Consider the following 23,561-nt stretch of genomic DNA (forward strand, 5'->3'; position numbering starts at 1 on the left):
CGTTATATAATTTGATTTTCAAATTTTCTTCAGCATTGAAGTGTAAGGAACCTTAAAGTTATATTTGGTGCTTGCTGAGAAGTTTAGTAGAAAAGCGGGAAATTGGGTTTCAACAATTGGACATAGGAGCTGGAATAGAAGGAGCTGAAAAGACAAAAAGAACAAATTTCTAGTGCAACACTCAAAAGCTAGCAACATACCTGAATGCCTTTTTCACCTTGACTTCCTTTGTCCCCCTGAAAAAATTATTTTTGGATATAGCATGTATATAATGTTTTGTATCTTATAAAATGCATTTATCTTAAAGCTGAGAAACATATTGTAGTTTCATTCAAATTAAACGATACATTCTATGGAGAAGCCAATTCCAAAACATTTGAAAAGATAAACCACCATTGTAAAAATGACATTTTAAGTGGATACTTTGTTCTTTCACATTATAAACTATAATTTCTGTTTTTCTAGGGAGAATAAAACTGTTCTATATTGATGATAATAGACTAAATATGATTTATTATTTTCATAAAGTTAAACTGAAGGTTTTACATACAATTAATAGTAAACAAATTTATAGAAAACAATGATGCAAAAACAATGTTAAAATCATATTTTAGAAAACACATCCTTCAAAAATGAACTTCTGAGAAAAATTTAATATTCCATAGTGATGTTTCTAAGAATTTCTTATCTAGAAGAGACTTTAGAGAAAGCTTATTCCAAATTCTCACTGTTAGAGAAAAGTGCAGGTTAGGAAAGGTAACCTTTGCCCAAAGTTGAATGTGGACACTGGTTTCCCAATGAATTTTTGTGTTTTTTCCTTTTTTGAGTCACACTCGGCAATGCACAGGGGTTACTCCTGGTTCTGCACTCAGGAATTACTCCGGGACCATATGGGATGCTGGGAATCGAACCCGGGTCAGCTGCATGCAAGGCAAACGCCCTACCTCCTGTGCTATTGCTCCAGGCCCTTCTCAATGACTTTTCTATCTCATGTTACTCTTCAGTACAGAGTCAAGTTTTATATTCAAAGCAAAGTAATATTTCCTTTCCTTTAAAAAACTTTAAAGTAACATATTTTATTGATTTACAAATATATTCAGGAAATATAACTTGTTTTTTTCACAAATGGCAAGTTTTTATTTTTATTTTTTTATTTTTTTGCTTTTTGGGTCACACCCAGCGATGTTCAGGGGTTACTCCTGGCTTTGCACTCAGGAATTACTCCTGGCGGTGCTTGGGGGACCATATGGGATGCCGGGGATCGAACCCCGGTCGGCCCCGTGCAAGGCAAACACCCTACCCGCTGTGCTATCGCTCCAGCCCCAAATGGCAAGTTTTTAAAGAAAAAATTTCTTTAGCAGCTGTGATGTTGGAACCTATGTATGAAACTCTAATGGTATTGTAAATCACAATGCCTGAAATTTTATAAAATAAAAAAATCTAAATCCCAACATATTCCAATAAATTTACATACTCTTCACAAAAGGACTCTCAGTTCTTGCTCTGAGGGTTACCCCTTTCTCAGCAATAACTGACTGCTCATGAAATCAGAAAGGATCTGGATCTTACTGGCTGTGAGAAAACCAGGGACCAGTGGCTACACCAGTAGAAGAAAATGGTAGAAAAATGGAAACACCAGGGATATAAAGATAAAATTGTATTCTTTGCAGTTAGTATATTTACTGCTAACCTGAAATGTATATTTTGAAACAAATAGGCATTCAGGCTTAAACCACCAAATTATAATTTGGGTTTTTTTTTGGCAGGGGGATTATTATTTTAGTCATACTCTAGGGCTCCAAGGGTTACTCTATGCTTTGTTCATGAATTGAAAGCAGGGATGCTAATGGGACAATACAGAGCCAGGAATTGAACCCTGGTCTCCTGTATCCCAAGCATGTGTAGTAGTAGTGCTTCATGCTATCCCCCTGATCCCAAATAAAATTATTTATCCAGATACAGCTAAGGGTACCTTGATTAGGGAAAGGGAAGGAGGTTGGTGAGGGTGGGGAAGACAAAAATGTAATGGAGAGGACTTAAGCGTTATGTTTTACCTCATCAAAATAGTTGTTCTGCTATTTAAAAGCAGACCATTTCTATTTAGCATAATTTGATAGGTATATAGCACCTCACCCCTATACCATTTATGCAGGAATCAACTCAGTTTCTAATGGTTATATTATCTATTGACTATATAGGATAAAAATGAACAAAATGAGGAACAGGGAGTTGAACTTAATGCAGTTTATTTTGAACTTTTTCTTTAGTACATTATTATATAAATATTTGTGAATAGAATCTTGGCTATGAAATGAAAATAAAATTCTTGTTTGTCTTTTGGGTTACACCTGGTGATGCTCAGGAATTACTCCTGGCTGTGCACTTAATTTCTTCTGGCTATGCACGGGGGACCATATGAGTAGCAGAGGATCCAATTGGGGTCTGCCACATGCAAGGCAAATGCCCTACCCTTTGTACTATGCTCTGACTCCTGAAAAAAATTCTCTATATACCCATTTATCTATAGATAAATTAGATGCTTGCTGTGACACTAACAAAAATTGGTGAATCTAGCTTCATTTTGTATTGGCATTTTTGTAGACTTGGTAGATTTTTTTCCCCGAGAATTCTCAGTCTGTTTGATGGTCCATTACTCTCAAGAATATTGTATGAAATCTAGGATTAAAAATCACTGTATTACCTTCCTAAAATTTTGTTCTGTTCTCAGGGCCCAGGGATAGTAAGGGGTTAATGCTCTTGCTTTGTTTGCAGCTGACTGCAGTTTGATAACTGGCACCATATATCCCCCCTAAACCCCCTGACCCCCACCCCCAACCCCAGCACCACCAGGAGTGATACCTGAACACTTTGGGTATGGCACCAAATTTTTAAATGATGTTCTATATAATGCTATTGTTTCAGATAGAACTTTAATGGTCAAACATTGGGGCTGCATTTTTATCCTTAGACCATCCCCCCACCCCCTAGTTTTGTTAGCTGGTGTAGATATTTTGGCATGTGTACCTGACTTTGAGTAGTTTTCCAAAAAAATCTTTACTCACCTGTATGGATTGACTCAAAAGTCATCTGAATTTATAAGATTAATTGTACATTTATATTTTCCCGTGCCAAAGATTGGGATATGCAGGAGTCAATATCCATGCAAGAACATGAAAGATTCCACAGCTATCACTATGGGATTGACGGCACTTTTCACAAACCACACATCTAGGTGGGCTCGTCATGAAAAGTATAACCAGTTTTCCTTTCACAAAAGAAAAACATATGTTAGTAGTTGACTAAAAGTGAATTTTATCTCCTATACGACACGTACCCTTTTTCCTTGCATCCCAGGTAAACCCAGGTATCCTGGCTCTCCTGGGGGCCCCATCGCTCCTTTGTCTCCCTAGATAATACAGGAAACAAAAATAATAGACCTGTTATCAAAAACATCACTGGTAAATTTTTGTTTTGTGTTGTCTGAGATTAGAAGGGGGTCCCACATATTACTCCTTAGTTTCTTTTGTTGTGGGGGGACACACCTGGCTCTGCACTCAGGAACTTCTCCTGGCAAGCTCAGGGGACCATACAGGATGCCAAAGACTGAACCCTGGTCAATTACCTGTGAGGCAAGTGCTCTACTTGTTGTACTACCTCTACAGCCACACTTCTTCCCATATTTTCATTTATATATTTAGCTAATTATAAAAGTTTTAGGGCTGGAGCAATAGCACAGTGGGTAGGGCATTTGCCTTGCATGCGGCCGACCCGGGTTCAATTTCTCCACCCCTCTTGGAGAGTTCGGTAAGCTACCAAGAGTATCCCGCCCGCACGGCAAAGCCTGGCAAGCTACCCATGGCGTATTCGATATGCCAAAAACAATAACAAGTCGCACAATGGAGACGTTACTGGTGCCCACTCGAGCAAATCCATGAGCAATGGAATGACAGTGATACAGTGATAAAAGGTCTTTTTTTTTTTTTTTGCTTTATGGGTCACAGCTGGCAATGCACAAGGGTTACTCCTGGTTCTGCACTCAGGAATCACCCCCGGCGGTGTCAGAGGACCATATGGGTATACTGGGAATTGAACCTGGGTCGGCTGCGTGTAAGGCAAACACCCTACCCACTGTACTATTGCTCCAGCCCCTACAGTGATAAAAGTTTTAATGGCACATCATTTAAAACTTCTTATATTTATCTTCATTGTTTCATAACTTCAACAATAAAGTAAATAATAAAGTACTGAAAGTAATAAACATAAATATTTTCTTTCTTCTTTTTTGGCGAGTAGGGGGTTGTTTTAGGCAACTCCCAGAGGTGTAGGGATTACTCCTGAAGAGTAATGTATATAGTTTCTATACTACTGTATAGTAATGTATAGTTACACGTGTAGTTCTAAGATAGTAATAGTGTCATACAAGGCATGCACCCTGTACTTTTTCTCCAGTCTACTTCTTTTTTTTTTTTAATTTATTTATTTTTAATTAGAGAATCACCGTGAGGGTACAGTTACAGATTTATACACTTTTGTGCTTATACTTTCCTCATACAAAGTTCGGGAACCCATCCCTTCACCAGTGCCCATTCTCCACCACCCGTAAACCCAGCGTCCCTCCCACCCTCCCCAATCCCATCTCCCCCCCACCCCACCCTGCCACTGTGGCAAGGCATTCCCTTCTGTTCTCTCTCTCTAATTAGCTGTTGTGGTTTGCAATAAAGGTGTTGAGTGGCCGCTGTGCTCAGTCTCTAGCCCTCATTCAGCCCGCAACTCCCTTCCCCCACATGGCCTTCGACTACAATGTAGTTGGTGATCGCTTCTCTGAGTTGTCCAGTCTACTTCTTTTGCTTACTTTCTGAATGATTCTATTTCCTTGAGCCTTCCCTGCAACCCCATAATTTCTACTTTGAAGATCTCTTATTTTTTTATTAAGCCCTACCTAGTGATGCTCAAAGATTTTTTCCAGAAATGTTCAGAGAACTAAGTAGTTCTGGGGGCAAAGCCTGGTCATCCAGTACCCAAAGCACGTGCCCCAGTCTGTTGAGCTATGTCTCCATCCTAAGGATATTTTAATATTATAAAATTGTTGATAAAAGTAATAACAATTATTTAAAAATTGAATACGCTTTCAATTTTATTACAGATTTTTCATATATCTCATGAACACACACACGCATATATATAACTAAGTTATGCTTATTATGTGTGTATGGTGACTATCTTTTATTTCAAAAATTATTAACACTGTGACACTCACATGCTATTAGGTATTTCTATAAAATGGTTTTAAATTACAGAACAATACTTGATGTATTGTAAATTACAAAATAAGGCTGCATTAATTTCCTACCTTATAATAAAATTACCACAGTAAAATACTAGTTTTCACAATTAATTTTGATAAATAACTTTGGATGTATGTACTTGTAATTAGATATCTTGATCAACATTTTTTCCTTTATACATACAATTTATTTTTCCTTTTAATGAAATTTTTATAATTTTTGGTTTACAATGCCATAAATTTTGAGCATCGCTTCACACCATCCATCAAAGTTACCCATCAAAATAATAATAAAGTGATTAATCTTTATCAAATTGAACATTCTATGTTCACCCCTCCTCTAGAAACTGTTATACCTTTTTGCTAAGAGTTATTTTTGTGATGATTTGCTTTTTTTTTGCTTTGGGCATTTGCATTTCAAAAGAGACAAACTTTATTTAGTAATTGTTTTCACTTTGACATATTTTGGCCAGAAAAATCCCCTCAACTTGTACCCCTGTTGTAGCAAAAAAAAAATATGCACATTCTTTTTAGGGACCAGAGAAATAGTAGAACGGGTAGGGTGCTTGCCTTGCATGCTACTGTGTTGGGTTCAATTCTGGGTACTCCATATGGTCCCCTGAGCCCCACCAGGAGTAGTCCTTGAACACAGAGCCAGGAGCAAGCCCTGAGCATGGCTGGGTATGGCCCACAAGCAAAAACAAAACTTAAAAAAGAGTTTTTATCATTTTTAGTAGCTGAGTGTTATTCTACTTTAAATATGTACCAAATCATATTTATCCACTCATAGGACAGAGAGCTCTAAGTTTATTTACCTTTTCATTAATATAACTAATGCTACTATATATATATAATTCTGAATTAGTGCTTTCATAATTTATGCAAATCTAATGAATAAATATCTAACAATAGTATTGCTATGCAATATTTTTCTTTTAAAATAATCTTCATATCCTTTTTTTAAGTCCTATACCAATTTATGGTTCCACTAATAGCATATGTGAATTCCTTTCTCTCCATACCCTCTTCAACACTTGTTCCTAAGGTGGGTTTTGTTTTTGTTTTGCTTATTTTGGGGGAGAGGGGAAGCAGAACGAGGTTTGGGACAGTGATGCTCGAGGTTTATCCCTGATTCTGTGCTCAGGGATCACTCCTAGCAAGCCTTGGATGACCTTATGCAGAGTCATAAATCAAACTGGGTTGGTAACATGCAAGGCAAGCTCCTGAACCACTTCATTATGTCCCCAGCACCTTTCTTTTCATTATTGTTGTTTTAACATAAAGGTTATTCTCACTGGTCTGAGGTGGCATATAATGGTGGTTTTGAATTGTAGTTTTTAATAATAAGCAGAGATGAAATTTATTATTGTTTTTGGAAACCAAGTGTATGACTTGTTTGGAAAAGTGTCTATGGATTATTAATTTCAAAATTCTTGAGTTGTTTTCAATTCAGAGAATATTCCATGCATTCCATTGTGACTCAATGCTGTTTTTGTTTTGAACCACACTTAGCTGTACTTAGGGAATATTTCTGACTCCGTGCTCAAGATCACTCTTAGCAGTAACGGGGAACCATATAAATTTGGTTATATGCAAGGCAAGTAAGTGCCTTACTTGCTGCACTGTCTCTCCAGTTCCACTGTAACTCAGTTGTTTTGCTCTCCATTATCCCAGAGATTCTTTGTCTTTTAATTTTTTTAAATAAAATATAGGCTATTTAAAAGTCTCAGATAAGAAAGTTCTGTGATTTCAACTAATTTTAGGTGCTGTTTGTAAAGGCTAGAATACAAAACTGAACATGCTTCCTGGCTTTTTGTTTTGTTTTATTTTTTTTACCACTAGTTCAAAACTTGAACACAGTAATGAAAGACAGTCTCTTTTTTGGAGAACCCAGTTTTGTTAGAGTCCAGCATCAAACATTTGGTTTGGAGGAAACTGGGAAAAGCGGCTGTGAATCCTCACACTGAAAATAAAGACCCATCACTGAACAATGGGACCTGCCACTTTTGGGAGCCATACTCATGAGCTCAGCTATCTTAAGAGGGTGATACTTTCTAGATCAGAAAATATTACCGTATAATTCTTACTATTTCTATAAGTATCAGGAGGTTGACTCCATGGTTTGGAGGCTGGCCTCACATTCTGGGGAGAGGGCAACTCAGAGAAGGGATCACCAAGTATAATGTGGTCGGAGGCCATGCGGGGGAAGGGTGATTCGGGCTGAATGTGGGCTAGAGACTGAACACAGTGGCCACTCAACACCTTTATTGCAAACCATAACAGCTAATTAGAGAGAGAGAACAGAAGGGAATGCCCTGCCACAGTGGCAGAGTGGGATGTGGGGAGATGGGATTGGGAAGGGTGGGAGGGATGCTGGGTTTACTGGTGGTGGAGAATGGGCACTGGTGAAGGAATGGGTTCTCAAACTTTGTATGAGGGAAACATGAGCACAAAGATGAGTAAATCTGTAACTGTACCCTCTCGGTGATTCACTAATTAAAAATAAATAAATTAAAAAAATTGATAAAAAACTCTTATTATTTCTAAAAGAGTAAAGGCAAAGTACATTTTATGTCTTTGTTTAGAGGCCACCATCTTTGGGAGTTACTCCAAGCTAAGTGCTCAAAGTTACTCCTCATAGTGCTCAGGGACCTCTGCAATGCAGGAAATCAAACCAAACCTGATCATCTCACAAGGAAAGCAGACCTTTGAGTACCTCACCACTACCTACCCCAACTATGATAATGAGTCCAAAGAATAGAAGTGAAATTCCTCCTTAAACATTTCCTTTCGGAACATTGCTTTTGTGATACAGGTAATCCTGAATGCCATATATTTTTGCTGAAGGGATATGACATGTGACACTGATCCAATAATGAGGGGAACTTAGAATACTTTAAAAATATTTCCAAATGTATCAGATCATGATTACCTTGAGCCCAGAAGTTCCAGAAATCCCTTGATGTCCAGGTTCACCCTTGGTTCCCTGTCAAAGCATCAAAGTCACTTAATTTTAAAATATCAGACACAATATATCAGAGATAATCAAGGGAATAAATATAAGATAATTTTCACATTTCCAATTTCTTAAATTATTTGAAACATTTAATGTATTTCAAGCCTATTTATTAAAAACAACTTACCTTAAGTAAGAAAATACATCCACACTTTTATAAAACTCTCTAAGAGCACATGTCAAAGCTGGCACCTCCAAGGACAAGGAGAAAGAGGAGAAAGGTCTTTTTATTTTTGCTTTTTGGGTCACATCCGGTGATATTCAGGGGGTACTCCTGGCTCATGCACTCAGGAATTATTCCTGGTGGTGATCGGGGGACCATATGGGATGCTGGGAATCGAACCTGGGTCGGCCTCGTGCAAGGCAAATGCCCTACCCGCTGTGCTATCGCTCCAGTCCAAGGAGAAAGATCTTAAGGAGAAGGAATATGAGGTAGCTCCCCATTTTGCAGAGGCCAAAGGACTTTTTGTTTGTTGTTATTTTTAATTTGTGTTTTTGAGGTGCTGGGGTTGAAACTAGAGCCTTGTACATGGGGAACATGCACTCCACTGAGGAGCCACATCTCCAGCACACAGTCTACAATTTTTAATAGTGTCCCATGGTTTAAGAATATTTATCTTTGCTCTGTGTCGTTTTCACAGCATGTTTCACCATCTGTGTGCAACTGAAGAAAAGGAAATAAGCTTGAAATGAACAAAGCCTTTTGGATGAAGTAGGAATTATACAATTAGTTTAGTTTGGACAGTTTTTCAGGATTCCCATGCAGATCTTCCTTCCTTCCTTCCTTCCTTCCTTCCTTCCTTCCTTCCTTCCTTCCTTCCTTCCTTCCTTCCTTCCTTCCTTCCTTCCTTCCTTCCTTCCTTCCTTCCTTCCTTCCTTCCTTCCTTCCTTCCTTCCTTCCTTCCTTCCTTCCTTCCTTCCTTCCTTCCTTCCTTCCTTCCTTCCTTCCTTCCTTCCTTCCTTCCTTCCTTCCTTCCTTCCTCCCTTCCTTCCTCCCTTCCTCCCTCCCTCCCTTCCTCCCTCCCTCCCTCCCTCCCTCCCTCCCTCCCTCCCTCCCTCCCTCCCTCCCTCCCTCCCTCCCTCCCTTTCTTTCTCTCTCTCTCTCTCTCTTTTTTTTTTTTTTGCTTTTTGGGTCACACTTGGTGATGCACAGGGGTTACTCCTGCCTTTTCACCAGGATTTTCTCCTGGTGGTGCTCAGGGGACTATATAGGATACTGGGAATCAACTCAGGGCGGCTGGTGCAGGGCAAACACCCTACCTGCTGTACTATTGCTCCAGACCCTCTAAAATCTTTTATGGAAAATTCAGCAGACTTACCCGTTAGCTCAGTGTGAGGCAAAATGTGAAATGGTTAATAAAGCAAAGCAATGAAATCTTATCATGCATTCTTGAGAATTAGAACACCCAGGAAACTACGCACTTGTGGTTCATGTTCATTAAGCAGAGTCTATAACCATTCTCTATCTTCTTACAGAATCACCTTGAACTATTATTCTCAAAAATTATTTAAAAAAAATTAGGAATGTCTACTTGGCAAGTCTAGTCAGTTAGGGTTTCATGCCAACTCTCTGCCTGCTTTCTGTTGGGAGGAGTTATAATATGCCAAGAATCCAAAAAGATCTATGACTGGTCTAAGGCACAACTGCTCTGCCCTAGCCATTGAGATAACGAGACACACTGTCCTATCTCTTTTTCTAAATACAATTAAAAAGAGTAAGAAGGATAAATTATGTCCTCTACTCATCTATTCATTTTGCATGCCAGCATCTATTTACTCTGGGACAATAGTTAAAAGCTTAATCCTCCAAAACAGCCTTTACCATCAATTCCTTTTGAGTAAGTTGTCCTTGAATCTACTCTCTAAATAATTCAGGATAATATCCCAAATATTAATCTTAATGGGCTTGATTTACCAAATCTGATAAATGAAGAAAAATATATTTCTGCATACAGAGTTCTTATACACCTGGAAATGGTGCTGAAAGAATTGCAGTATAAGAATAGTTTTGAAGAAATGTTTTTGTATTCATTGTGTTGAAGAAATTCTAATTCTACCTTAAGAATAATCTAATACCCTAAATCCATTTTAAAAGCTTTCCTTGCCCTTAAAAATCTCAGTCCAAAGGAATAAAAATGTCAAATAAATAGGATATTTTATGAAGAAAAAATTTCATCTCATTCTACTAAATAAAAATTCCAAGAAAATGACAGGAAATTGTCTTAAAATTTTGCTTAGTCATAACTAATACTCCAAATAGTTCACATCTGGCACTAAACTCCAGAGATCTGCTTGTATTCCACAGTCTTCTGTGTTACTAATGATGAAGGAGGCCAAGTAGCAAGAAATTCTAGATGCTTACCAGATTAAATCAGCTTTAATGATACTAGATTTTGCATAAGATTTTGTTCTTAAAAGTCATTGCTCAGGGAATTAAAACATATTCCAAATAAAATTAAGGCAGATTAAAATTTTACTGGCATATATAAACATTCATGATATATAATATAATATTCTTTAATAAATCTCCCTGTTTACCTTGGATCCTGGTGCCCCTGGATGGCCTGGCAAACCATCATTTCCCATCAAACCCTACATAGATAAATGGAAATTTCAAGTGTAACTTAGAGAGGAATATTAAAAATATTAAATACACTTCTAAGTTATATTTTTAGATTAATACACTGGAAATAATTTAGACATTCCTCATATACTTTCATCCTACACATGCTAACATGAAAACTAACAGAACACTTGTAATATTGATACTAAATAATTTAGAAATAGGAAAAATTACATGAGAATAAAAAAATACAAATGCAAATAAAAGTTTCTTAATTTGGGGTATGAGGATGGGTCACACATATCTGTGCTCAAGGATCACTCCTGGTTGTAAGCTGGGGACCATATGTGATTTAGTGGTCAAACCAGGACAGACCTTGTGCAAGAAAGATGCCTTAACCTGTGTATTATCTCTGTGGCCCCAGAGAAAATATATTTTTTCTTTTGGTCTTGATGACTAACACATTTACTTCATACATGTTCTCATAATCAATATTAAAACTGTAAATTTTCTGTATATTTTGAAATAATAACAATGCAATAAATATCTGAATATAATGATAACCTCTGTGTAATTCAAAATACCACTGCAGCAAAACAGTGGTATTTTTAACTAGCCACAGTTCATAAAATATATGACTATTCCTATGACAGAACTAGATTTCATCTATATTCTAATTTAAACACCATTTTACATATAAAAATGTATGTATTGGCATATTCACACAAACATATACACACACATACATATACACATTCAAATATGTAATAGACTTTCTCTTAACCATTCAAAAAAAGTGTAAAACAATATTCAATTAATATCATCAGACAAAAATATCAATTTAGCCATACCAAAAGTTTCCTGTCATAGCTACCATGCTTTGTTGTCAATTCATGATACAGTGCAAGTATAAAATCTATTAATTTGCAGTATGTTATATAAAATATAAGATGTAATTAGGTATTCTCAAACTTCCATTTAATACCTTCATTATCTGGAGGCCAGCGCAGACACTAGTTAAAATTTGTAGATTTAATATTTTAATAAACAGCCTGATAGTGATGGTGGAAATAAAGGAAGAATATTTAATTTTAAAAAAAGAATATGTTTTAAACCTACATAAGAACTGAAGTTACATTTAATCAACAATATTTTTCCTACTTATATTGACATACAAAATTCACCAGTGTTCACTAAGCACTAAGTAAATTACTTTTTTTTAAAAGTTCACATTATAAATGAAGTTTTTGCAGAGGTAAGTGATCTGTTAATAAAAAGACTATTATAGGCAGCATGAGTCACAACAACACTTATAAGAATAAGCTTAGATATTTGTTTTGAAATTTTACACAAAGTATGAGATTTTCATCATTTTTAGTATCAATTCATATGTCCCTTTCCACACCCAAATCTTTCGGAATTAGCTTTCACTAATTGTTTTATCTGCTTTGTGTATGTGTGAGAGAGATAGAGAGAAAGAGAGGGAAGACAGAGAGAAGGAGAAAGAGATTCCAGGGATTGAATCCAAGATCTCATATATGCAAGTCAAGTGTCTACTACTGAGCTATTCTCTATTTTATGTGATCTCTCTAATTAGTATATTTACAATTGAAAAGAAAAATAATTGTACTTTATATTTTTTGTAGTACTTAGTGTTTTTTTTGAATTGCTAGAATATTTGTTTTTTGATTTATCTAGAGTAAGCATTCTTGTTTATTAGATGATCAATAGTTTCAGCATGTGAAAAAATTGATTTTTTAATTAAATGCTTGTAACATAGTCTTTTCATATAAACAAACAGCTTCAGTGAACTTTCATTACTGGATCTCCTCTAGAACTCCTGATATGTAGTAACAATATTTCAGGAGTATAGTAGCAATATTTCAGGAGTAATAATATTTCAGGAGTAAGAGCTCCTGATATATAGTAACAATATTTCAAACACCTTTTTAATAATGACATTAACATACAGGTATCCCTGGAGCTCCCTTTTTTCCTTGTGGTCCTGGAGATCCAGTTTCTCCCTAAAATCAAATAGGGATAAAATATAAAATAGTAAATTTAATAACTCATTTCAAGTAATTTTCTACCAAAGTCTTACCAGTGAAAACCCAATACCAATTTTCCTAATTTATCTTATCTCTTACCCTTACTCTGAGACATTTTTGATAATTTTTTTAGGGCCACATTAGGCTGCGCCCAGGGCTTCTCCAGTTGTGCTCAGAGATCACTCCTAGCAGTGCTAAGGGGACCATATGTGGTACCAGGGATTGAACTCGGGTCAGCCACATGCAAGACAAGTGCCTTACCTTTTGTACTTAATACTTTATATCCCAAAGACCTGGGATGAATGTCCATGAAATTACTGTCAAGTGTTTTCTTGCAGGGCTATTTATTTTAATTAAAAAATTTTTAGTTTAGCTACCATGGTTACAATAGTGATAAAAGTTAATGACAATGATTTATAAGTACTTTCATTAGTATGCCACTTGGGATATTTGCTGTTCTTTCAACATTAGCTGAATTCTGGATTTCTTTAATGAAATTTTACAAGCAGGAAGGAAAGTCAAAATAATTTCAAAGTTTTCTGAATGAAAAAGAATTCCAAACCAAGAAAGTACCTCCAATTTGAGTTTGAGTGAATGATGAATATATTTATAGACAAATAACAACTGCCTCCAAATCACCTTTACAGAGATAAGTAAATAATCTTCTATAAAGAGCAGGAAAACTCTAGCTGAAAGCTCAGAATGTCAGTAGTAAGCTAAAAACAAAGTAGCAAGAGGAGTTAACTAGGGGCTGACCAATATATAAAAGATCAATATCAAAATAAGGAAAAAACAAAGGAATGATGTCAAACTTCAAACACACTAAAATCCTCATAGAAAAAAAACATAATGGATACTTTAGTGACAATAATATTTCTAAATTTCAGTGGATTCAACTCCCCTACTAAAGGCACAGAGTGGCTGGATGTATTAGAAAACAGAACCCAAGCTTCTGCCGCTTACAAGAAATTCATTTGAACTGCCATAAAACAGCCTCAGAGTGAATGATTGAAAAAGTCATATAGGGTAAACCTAAACATGTACCAGTGCAAATTGTGTTCATTTTAAAGAAAATATTAAGAGATAGGGATGGACATGATATATTGATTAAGGGACCAATTGAGAGATCCATAGATTCAATATTGAACTACTCTTTATATATGTATATATATATTTAAAACGGTTTGAATTACACACACACACACAGAGCTGTGTCTTCATTTGAGAAAGCCAAGTTGTCAAAGCAATTGCTAATAGAATTAAGGAGAAAAATCAATGGAACCACAAAAGTGATGGATGATTTGTGATTTTAACACTCTACTCTCATCCTCTCATCCCTTGATAGATTATCTAGACAGAAAATCAATACAAGAGCAAGAGTCCCAAATGAAGAATTTGAAGAATCAGGTCTAACAGCAATGTTTAAGGCTCTCCTCTCCAAAAAAAAAGCAGAATATATATTCTTCTTCTCTGCACACAGGATATTATCTCACAGTAGACCATATGTTGGGTCGCAATACAAAGTCAATGAAATAGGAATATTTTCAAGTCTTGTCTCAGAACACAAGCCCACTTAGGTAGGAATCAATCATAAAAGAAATGCTGGGAAAATCTCAAACAATTGGAGGCTACCCAACTTACTGTTGAACAGTAGGACAAAAAGAAAATAAGAGAGGAAATTTTAATGTTCCTCAAAACATTATGTGTTCCTCAAAACAAATGTGAAGACACAAATTCTGGATATAAGAGAAAATAGTACTAAGATGGAAGTTAATAGCAGTATATACAGGCTTACATTGGGAAATGTGAAAAAGTTTAAATAATTTAACTATAAAACTTGAAAAACTAGAGAATGAAAAATATGAAACTCAAACTAGTAGAAAACAGTAAATAACAAAATAATAGCTCAAGTAAATAATAGAGAAATAAGGAAAATTACAAAGACTCAGTAAAACCTGCAATTGTTTTCTAAAAATACTAAACAAGATAGACAAATCCCTTGCTAGACTCATGAGGAATAAAATAAAGAGGATCCTAATTAATTAAACCATTGGTGATACAGGAGAAATTACAACAAACTTAAAAAATACAAAATATAAAAATATAATTAAAGGTTACCATGAACAACTTGACAACACTAACTTGGAAAACCTACATGAAATGGATGCAATTTTAGAATCATGTAACCTCCTAAAACTGAATCAAGAAGCAGAAAACCGGAATAGATCAATTACGAGTAAAAGAATTGAAATAATTATCAAAGTGCTTATACCAAACAATAGTTTTTGTTCAGAGGGTCAACTAATGAGTTTTACCAAACTATCAAGGAACCTATACTCCTCCTTCAGCTCCTCTGGAATACTGAAGAGAGAGGAATTCTTCCCAAAAATTTTTATGAAATCAACAATACCCTAATACCAAGAACAAAGAGTAATATTTCTAAGAAAAGAGAATACTGCAGGACAATATCCCTGATGATCATTGATCCTCAACAGGCTCTTAGCAACCCAAATTCATCAGCATATCCGATGAATAATCTGATCACAATAGGTGGGATTTATTTAAGGGACTCAAGAATGGTTCAATATATAGAAAAAAAATTACTGGGAGTCATTATATCAACAGACAGAAAGATGAAAATTATATGGTCTTGGCTGAGAAATAGAGCAGCAGTTAGGATGCACAGATCCCAAGCACTGTCAGGCACAAGCCTGGAGGTTCCCAAACATTTGTGTGGGTAGCCCTGTGGCCCCTAAACACCTCTAGAATGACTGCAGTTGGCTTTAGCACCTTAGGATCTGAGCAGCATCATATTTGGGGGCCCTAGTATAGAATGACCAGCCAAGTTAACCAATTATTACCAGAAGAAGCACCCAAAAGCCATATCAAATCAGGAGACATGGAGAAGCTTTTGATCTGATTCATCACCCACTCATGGTTCCCATGATTACAACTCTCAAAAAAAAATAGGAATAGAGAAACCATTTCAAGAAATGAAGACCATCATACGTGATTTTCGGCTAACATCATATTTAGGCCAATTTTTTTTTTATCCTAACCAGGTCTTAGAGGGCACAAAAGGAGTAAAGAGCATCTCATTAACATATGATACAGGACAACTGAACAGCCACTTTGGAAAAAATAAAAATAAATTCTTATATCAGAAAAAAACATTAATTCAAAATAGATTAAATAACCTGATGCTAGCCATAGAAAACATGGAGATAAACAAGCCTAAAACCCTTCAAGAAATTGGTCTCAGATGTCTGCAATGAATCAATTCTTAATGACAAAGAAAACAGAGGAAAAAATAAGTGAGATTAAATCAAAGTTGTATGTCAAAAGAAATGAGAAATAACATTAAACGACTTCCTACTGAGTAGCAGAACATATTTATACTTCATACATCCAATAAAGGGATAGTATTCAAGATATACATTAAGGCACTCACACATTTCAACCAAAAATTTAACAGCCCATCAGAAAAATAGGAAGAGAGAGAGAAGACAGACACCTCCTTAAATACAATATTTGGATAGCCAATAGGCAAGTGAAAAAGTGTTCATCACTTATTATGCAGGGAATGCAAATCAAACCAACAGTGATTATCATATCATATCATATCATATCATATCATATCATATCATATCATATCAGTTGGAATGGCCTACATAAAAGTAGATTAGAAACAGCCAGTGTTGGTGGAGATGTAGAGAAAAGGAACCCCCACTCACTCACTGAAGGGACTGCTGTCTGTAGCCTCCATGGAAGGATATAGGCTTATCTATGTTCACTGTGATGTTATTTACAATAGCCAAGATAAGGAAACAACACAAGTATCTAAAGACAGTTGAGTGGTTAAAGAATTTGTTGTATATATACACAATCAAGTACTCCTCAACTCTGTTGGAACACTGTATGACTGAAATCCAACCATGAGCAACTTTGTAACTGAAAAAAAATAGGATATTGAACTTAACAACAACAAATCCTCAACTCTAAGGAAAGAAAAACATCTTGCCTTTTGCTATATCTCAGATAGAGCTAGAGGGGGATTGTTTTGTTAAGCAAAATTAGAGGAAGAACAAGCATCAGATAATTCCATTTGTTTGTGGTCTATAAAGAAACAAAGCAAGGGAATGGACAGTATATCCCTCGGACTTTAAATACAGAACTGAGATTACCAAGCAGTGGCAGAAGAGTGGAGAAGGGGAGAGAAAAGCAAACTAGAAGTGATAGTAAGACAGTGGCAACCATTTTGTACACCATGAGTGTGCCTATGAACACTATTGCAACCATGTTACCAAAACTACAATTTTTTAAAAGAGATAAATCATAATTATAAATACAAACTAGTACTATCTCTATAACAATAAAAACTAAAAATAATTTAAGATCCAAATGATAGGGTTATTTTGCTTGTTTAGGAGGCATTCTCAGCTGTGCTCAGGGATCACTCATGACAGTGCTTGGGGGTCACATATGGTACGTAGGATTGAATTTGTCTTGTCCTCATGCAAAACAAACACCTTAACCACTGATCTATCACTTTTGAACTTACTTTGTATTCGGACAATTAATGGCTGTGAATATTGTAAAATTTTATGCTATATGAAGATCTAGATTACAATTATGCCCTTTAATGAACACATAGATTCAAATCTTCCAATTTTTATTAATACTTACCTTTTGTCCCATTAATCCTTGGTTTCCTGGAAACCCTGGAATCCCCTAAAAATAAATAAAATTTTAATTAAAAGGTTTGTAAACTGTGTAAAGAACAATCATAATTGGAGTTTTAAATTATGAATGATAAATTTTTTCCAATTATACATTCAGGGGTTTCCATGGCCAGCGTCTTGCTGTCTATATCAACCAACACCTTTTCTGGGGCCCGAGGACTGGAGCGATAGCATAGTGGTAGGGTATTTGCCTTACACATGGCCGACCCGGGTTCGATTCCTCTGCCCCTCTCGGAGAGCCTGGCAGCTACCAAGAGTATCTCGCCCGCACGGCAGAGCCTGGCAAGCTACTTGTGGTGTATTTGAGTATTCAGTATGCCAAAAACAGTAACAAGTCTCACAATGAACTTGTTACTGTTTTTGTTACTGGTGCCTGTTTGAGCAAATTGATGAACAACGGGATGACAGTGATACAGTGATACAATGATATATTCAAGGGCTAGAGTGATAGTATAGCACGTAGGGTATTTGCCTTGTATGCATCAACCTAGGTTCAATCCCTGGCATCCCACATGGTCCCCTAGACTGCCAGGAGTAATTCCTGTGTGCAGAGCCAGGAACAACCCCTAAGCACTACTGGGTGTGCCCCCCCAACAATCTTCACACACTTTCCTTTAAGCCCCCCAAATAATATATATATATATGTACATATATATATATATATATATATACACACACACACACATCCATATTAAACTTTAATTCTTGTGACACACCACAGAGATGCCTCCAGACCCAGCACCAGGTTGTCATATCCGGGGCATCCCAGAGGGGGACATGTGAATTCCCTCCCGTTCTCGGACCCAACATAGCCCCAGGAGCTGAAAACCTCCGGAACTTAATTGCCACCATTCTCATCACCTATTTCCACAGGCCCAGATGATCCTCATCCATGAGTGAATCTGCTGAAACACCCAGGTATGTGGCACTTGTGACTGAAATCTCCAGACTCGCACAGAGTTGGAAATGGGTGACCTCCCCCATCTCTCTGTCTTCCTGTAGCCTGGCAGTCATCCCACAAACTGCCTTTGGCACCATATAAGCTAACTAACAGCCATGATCTGGAGACTCACAAATAAATATCTTGGAAGAGAGCAACACAGAATGACACACAGCAGAGTGGCCTCCAGACCTCAAAGTCACCATCCAGTTAAAAAAATGTTAAATTAACTACCGAGAGTATTCTGCCCACATGGATGAGCCTGGCAAGCTCCCTGTGGCATTCGATGTGCCAAATACAGTAACAATACCAGTCTCATTCCCCTGACCCTGAAAAGAGCCTCCAATCGTTGGGAAAAAAACGAGTAAGGAGAGACTGAAAAATCTCAGGTCTGGGATGAATGGAGACTTCTCTGGTGCCTGCTCAAGTAAATCGATGAACAAAGGGATGAAAGTGATACAGTGATACAGTTGTATGACCATTTTAAAAATTTTCTAATTCCTGGATCATCTCATACTCCACACCACTGATGTACCAAGAGTAGCACACCACATTTGATGGGGTGTAAAGTAGAAGGCAACCAATCTCGGAGAGAAAAAAATATATATAAGTACACAAGGCTCAACCTTTAACAACACATTAACAATCTCTTATACAAGGACTAAATGGCTCCAGGGTGAAACACAACAATCTTCACACACTTTCCTTTAAGGAGGAAACCTTTAGGATCATTTCAAGCGGATCATTCATAACAAGCAATACAAAATAAATTATCTAGGTCCTGCTTCGGGGACTAGGGTTTGAGGGTCAGGGTAAAAACATGTAAAATATGGTGGTGTGAAGGTGTGAAGGTGGTGGGATTGGTGGTGAAATATTAAATTTAATAAATTATTATGAACAACTTTATGAAAAAGAAAAAAAGAAACTAATTCTTCTACAGGTTTTTTATAGTAGGTAGTGTACTTGCCTTGCATGTGGCTGACTCAGGTTTGATTCCTGGCACCTGTATATAGTCCCCCAAGCCTGCCAGGAGTAATTTCTGAGCACAGAGCTAGAAGTAAACCCTGAGCACTGCAGAGTATGAGAGTCATCCACCCCCCCAAAAAATCCCAAAATGTTTAATTCTACTACTACAACAGCGTATTTTTGATAAGAGAAAAATTATGATATTACTATATAAACTATTACAATATTTAGAGTTTTAAATCAAGGAACTAAAATAGAGGCTATGAGAAGATTAGTCTTAACTCATTAGTCTAAGAGATAAAGATTTTTCATTTTAACATATCCTTAGATTATTTGTAATACATAATGTAATATTTGTAATACCAAATGATACAAGTTTAGACTCAGAACAACAGTCAAAAAGGCCGTAACAGTGTAACAACATTCATTTAAAACTAATGAAATTAAATAGTTTTCTCTGAACTACCCTGAAACATGAAGAATCCAATGACTGTGTAAATATGGCAAAAAATTGTCCAAATAATAACTAATATTATATTAATTGGTAGAGAGATATAAAAATAAAGAAGAAGAACTCTTTCATATGACTTTTCATAGTAATACAAATACTTTAATAAGATTCACTGGTTATTGGACCAGAGAGATAGGATAACAGTTAGGTCACTTGGCTTGCACGTGGATGACCAGGGTTCCATCCTAGGCACCCCATATGTTTCCTCAAGCTCACCAGAGTAATACTTAAATTTAAAGCCAGGAGTAAACCCTGAGCACTGCCAGATGCAGCCCAAAACAAACAAAAAAAGATTCACTGGTTATTGACGCTAATTCTAATTTTGAGAATATTATTTTATATATACTTGGCAAAATAGTTTTACTGGTAAGCATTCAATACACTTACCATGGCAATTGTTTAGCATTTAAAACAAGCAGTAGGATAGTGATACACTTTAATTTCTTATTAATTTCTCTTAACTCCTTCCCTAGAACACTTGAATTAAATTAATAACCTTTCTTATATATAGTATATAGATTCTGCAATAAAGAGAAATTAAAAGATAAGGAATTTGAAAATCAGTATTTTTTTAAAGACCTCTGCATTAGCTAAAGCTCCAAACATAACTGTTTATCATTAAATCAGGGTTGGAGGTAGGGATGCCAACTATGAGATCAAGAATCTTCAATTATAGGAAGAAGCTGTCATTTTTATTTTCATATCTTTATTAGTATGTCAGTTCAATATGTGTTAGATCGATGTGTTAGCCACAATTATAGTGCAAGAAAAAAACTCATATAAGTTCTAGTTTCAAATTTCAAACCTGATTCATAAATTGGAATTCAGTTTCATTCTGTTATGTTGAATTCATTTTTCCACAACACTACACTGTTGGCAGAGTACAAGAGTTGTAAGTGAACAATGCTGATCAAGAACAGGATTCCTGGCCTCATTGAGAACAAGGTTTTATAAGCAAATTAACTATAAAATAATATAAAAGCTTAAAGCAACATTATAAAACATGAGCACAGGGTACCCTAGAACTACACTGAAACATAAAGCAAAAATTGAGTAATGAGTATGAGGGAAATGGTGATGCAAATTGTTTCCATCTAAAACAAATTTTTAATCAAACAAAATCAGAAGTGCTCAAAATAAAGACTTTGGGTACAACAGGCCATAACTTAATGTAAAACCACCTTTAACTTCCTTCCATTCAAATGAGTACAAATAAACAAAACTCACACAAAGTTTACATTAAGTTCTGAATTTAAATAGAATCTGTCTATAAAACTTATCCAATGCACGGTCCTACCAGGAAATCAGTGCAGCTTCTAAATGCAGTATCCCTGGTCTCCAGAATCTTAAGATGACATGATCCAAGAATCCTATGATATTGTCAAATCTGAGAAGCTGAGCTTATGGCTGCACAGAATTGTGCTATTACTTAAATTTTGATCTTTAGTGTAGTTCCCTCTGCTCTACTAAATCTTTGATGTTATGGGACTAGAGAGATAGTACAGCGGGTAGAGCACTTGCCTTGCACATGGAAGACCAGAGTTTAACCCCGGCATTCCACATGGTCCCATAAATACCTCCAGGATTGATTTTTGAATGCAGAGCCAGGAGTAATCCCTGAATGTTGTCAGGCATGGTCCCAAAACAAAAACAAATAAACTTTGATGTTGAGAGTAGGAATTATAAATATCCTGACTAGTTCTATTTTGGAAGCCTATCATCAAGGCTAAAACTTTAGCACTGTCGTCCCATTGTTCATCGATTTGCTGGAGCAGGCACCAGTAACGTCTCCATTGTGAGACTTGTTGTAACTGTTTTTGGCATATTGAATTGACCACAGGTAGCTTGCCAGGCTCTGCCGTGTGGGTGGGATACTCTCAATAGCTTGCCAGGTTCTCCAAGAGGGATGGAGGAATTGAACCCGAGTCAGCCACGTGCAAGGCAAATACCGGACGCACTGTGCTATCGCTCCAGTCTAGCTAAAACTTTACCCTTAGTAATTATGATCAGGGGTCCCATAATAGCACCCTGTTCTCCCAGGACCCCTGTGTGCCCCCATAATTCACAACCTGGATCTGACTTGACACCTACTTATCTGATTGTAACACTTAGATTGGTCTATACTAAAATTATAACAATTTGATTGATATTAAATCATAGCCACAAATATTTACACATGAAATAGCAAGAGTATTTTGGAAGGAGTCCAGATCATAAAAAAAGGTTTATACTATTGCCTATTGTCTTATAAAAATAAAAACATTAAAATGTATCTTCTAGGTGTAAACAAAAAGCAAAATATCTTCAATGTCTAATTGCATTAAGAATTATTAAGTACTTGTTTTATACACATCAAGGGAAAATTTTAATAACAATGTATAAAAGACAAAATTCCAAACTGGTTTATTAAACTAATTCTTGGCAAAACTAATATAATACAGCAGGGACTAGAGCGATATCACAGCGGGTAGGGAATTTGCCTTGCATGCGGCCGACCCACCCAGGTTCGATTCCCCCGTCCCTCTTGGACAGCCCAGCAAGCTACCAAGAGTATCCTGCCCGCACGGCAGAGCCTGGCAAGCTACCTGTGGCGTATTCGATATGCCAAAAACAGTAACAAGTCTCACAATGGAAATGTTACTGGTGCCTGCTCGAGTAAATTGATAAACAACAGGACAACAATGCTACACCAGGGAAACATGGAAAATAAAATACCATTAAGAGAAAGGTTAGACAGAAATCCTTAAATCATTCAGTGTAGTATTAGTTTAAAACTTTGTCCTAGTTGGGGCCAGAAAGATAATACAGCAGGTAAAATGCTTGCCTTGAACATGGCTGACCGGGGTTTGATCCCAGACATTGCACATACTGCCTCAAGCCCTATAAGTAATGATGCTTGAGTACAGAGCCAGGAGTAAGCCTTGAGCACTGCTGGGTGTGCCACCTGCCCCCCACAAAAAAAAACCCACAAAAAATATCATAGATAATATTTTCCTGAACTCCTAATATATTTAATGAGATTAACTAAACTTTGCTGAAATTCCTTTAGTAGAAATATCATGCAGAGTCATTTTGATTTTACCACTTTGTTGATCCAAAAGTATTTAGTAACAATTACTTCATACAGCAAATGTTCTTCTAGGCAAACTATCTTATGTTTTATTTTCTGACTGTGTGGTTTCAAGTTCAGGCAACATTAAAAATGCATGAAGGGAATACAGAAATAAGTATCTGTACTTTGTAAGCGAAAGTGGACATATTTCCTCTATTTCGGAGATTTCAGTTTGGATTTGAGGAAGAGAAGATAGTCAACTGGAAAATTCTGCGTAATGTGGTGAGAAATGTTGACATGAAAAACTATTCTAGAAATTTCTCTGTAACCATTTAAACCATTGCTGCGTAACAACAACAACAAAAGTCATTAAGAATAGAACTACATAATTTGGAATAAAGGGTTTGTCCCCAGTTTTCTAAAGACAACTTTATAATTA

General features: G+C 36.3%; 1 protein-coding gene across 1 annotated transcript in view; it reads right to left on the bottom strand.

Moving 5' to 3' along the window:
• COL21A1 (collagen type XXI alpha 1 chain) overlaps positions 1–23,561 on the bottom strand; it is a 216,607-nt gene that overhangs the window by 13,092 nt on the left and 179,954 nt on the right. The window contains exons 18-23 of the mRNA XM_004605865.2: positions 17,598–17,642; positions 12,834–12,887; positions 10,839–10,892; positions 8,217–8,270; positions 3,335–3,406; positions 201–236 (exon numbers count right to left, since the gene is read on the bottom strand). Coding sequence (XP_004605922.2) covers positions 201–236; positions 3,335–3,406; positions 8,217–8,270; positions 10,839–10,892; positions 12,834–12,887; positions 17,598–17,642 — 315 coding nt within the window. The remainder of the gene's footprint in view (positions 1–200; positions 237–3,334; positions 3,407–8,216; positions 8,271–10,838; positions 10,893–12,833; positions 12,888–17,597; positions 17,643–23,561) is intronic.

Source organism: Sorex araneus, chromosome 4 (genome assembly GCF_027595985.1).
Source record: "Sorex araneus isolate mSorAra2 chromosome 4, mSorAra2.pri, whole genome shotgun sequence".
Taxonomy (NCBI): Eukaryota; Metazoa; Chordata; class Mammalia; order Eulipotyphla; family Soricidae; genus Sorex; species Sorex araneus.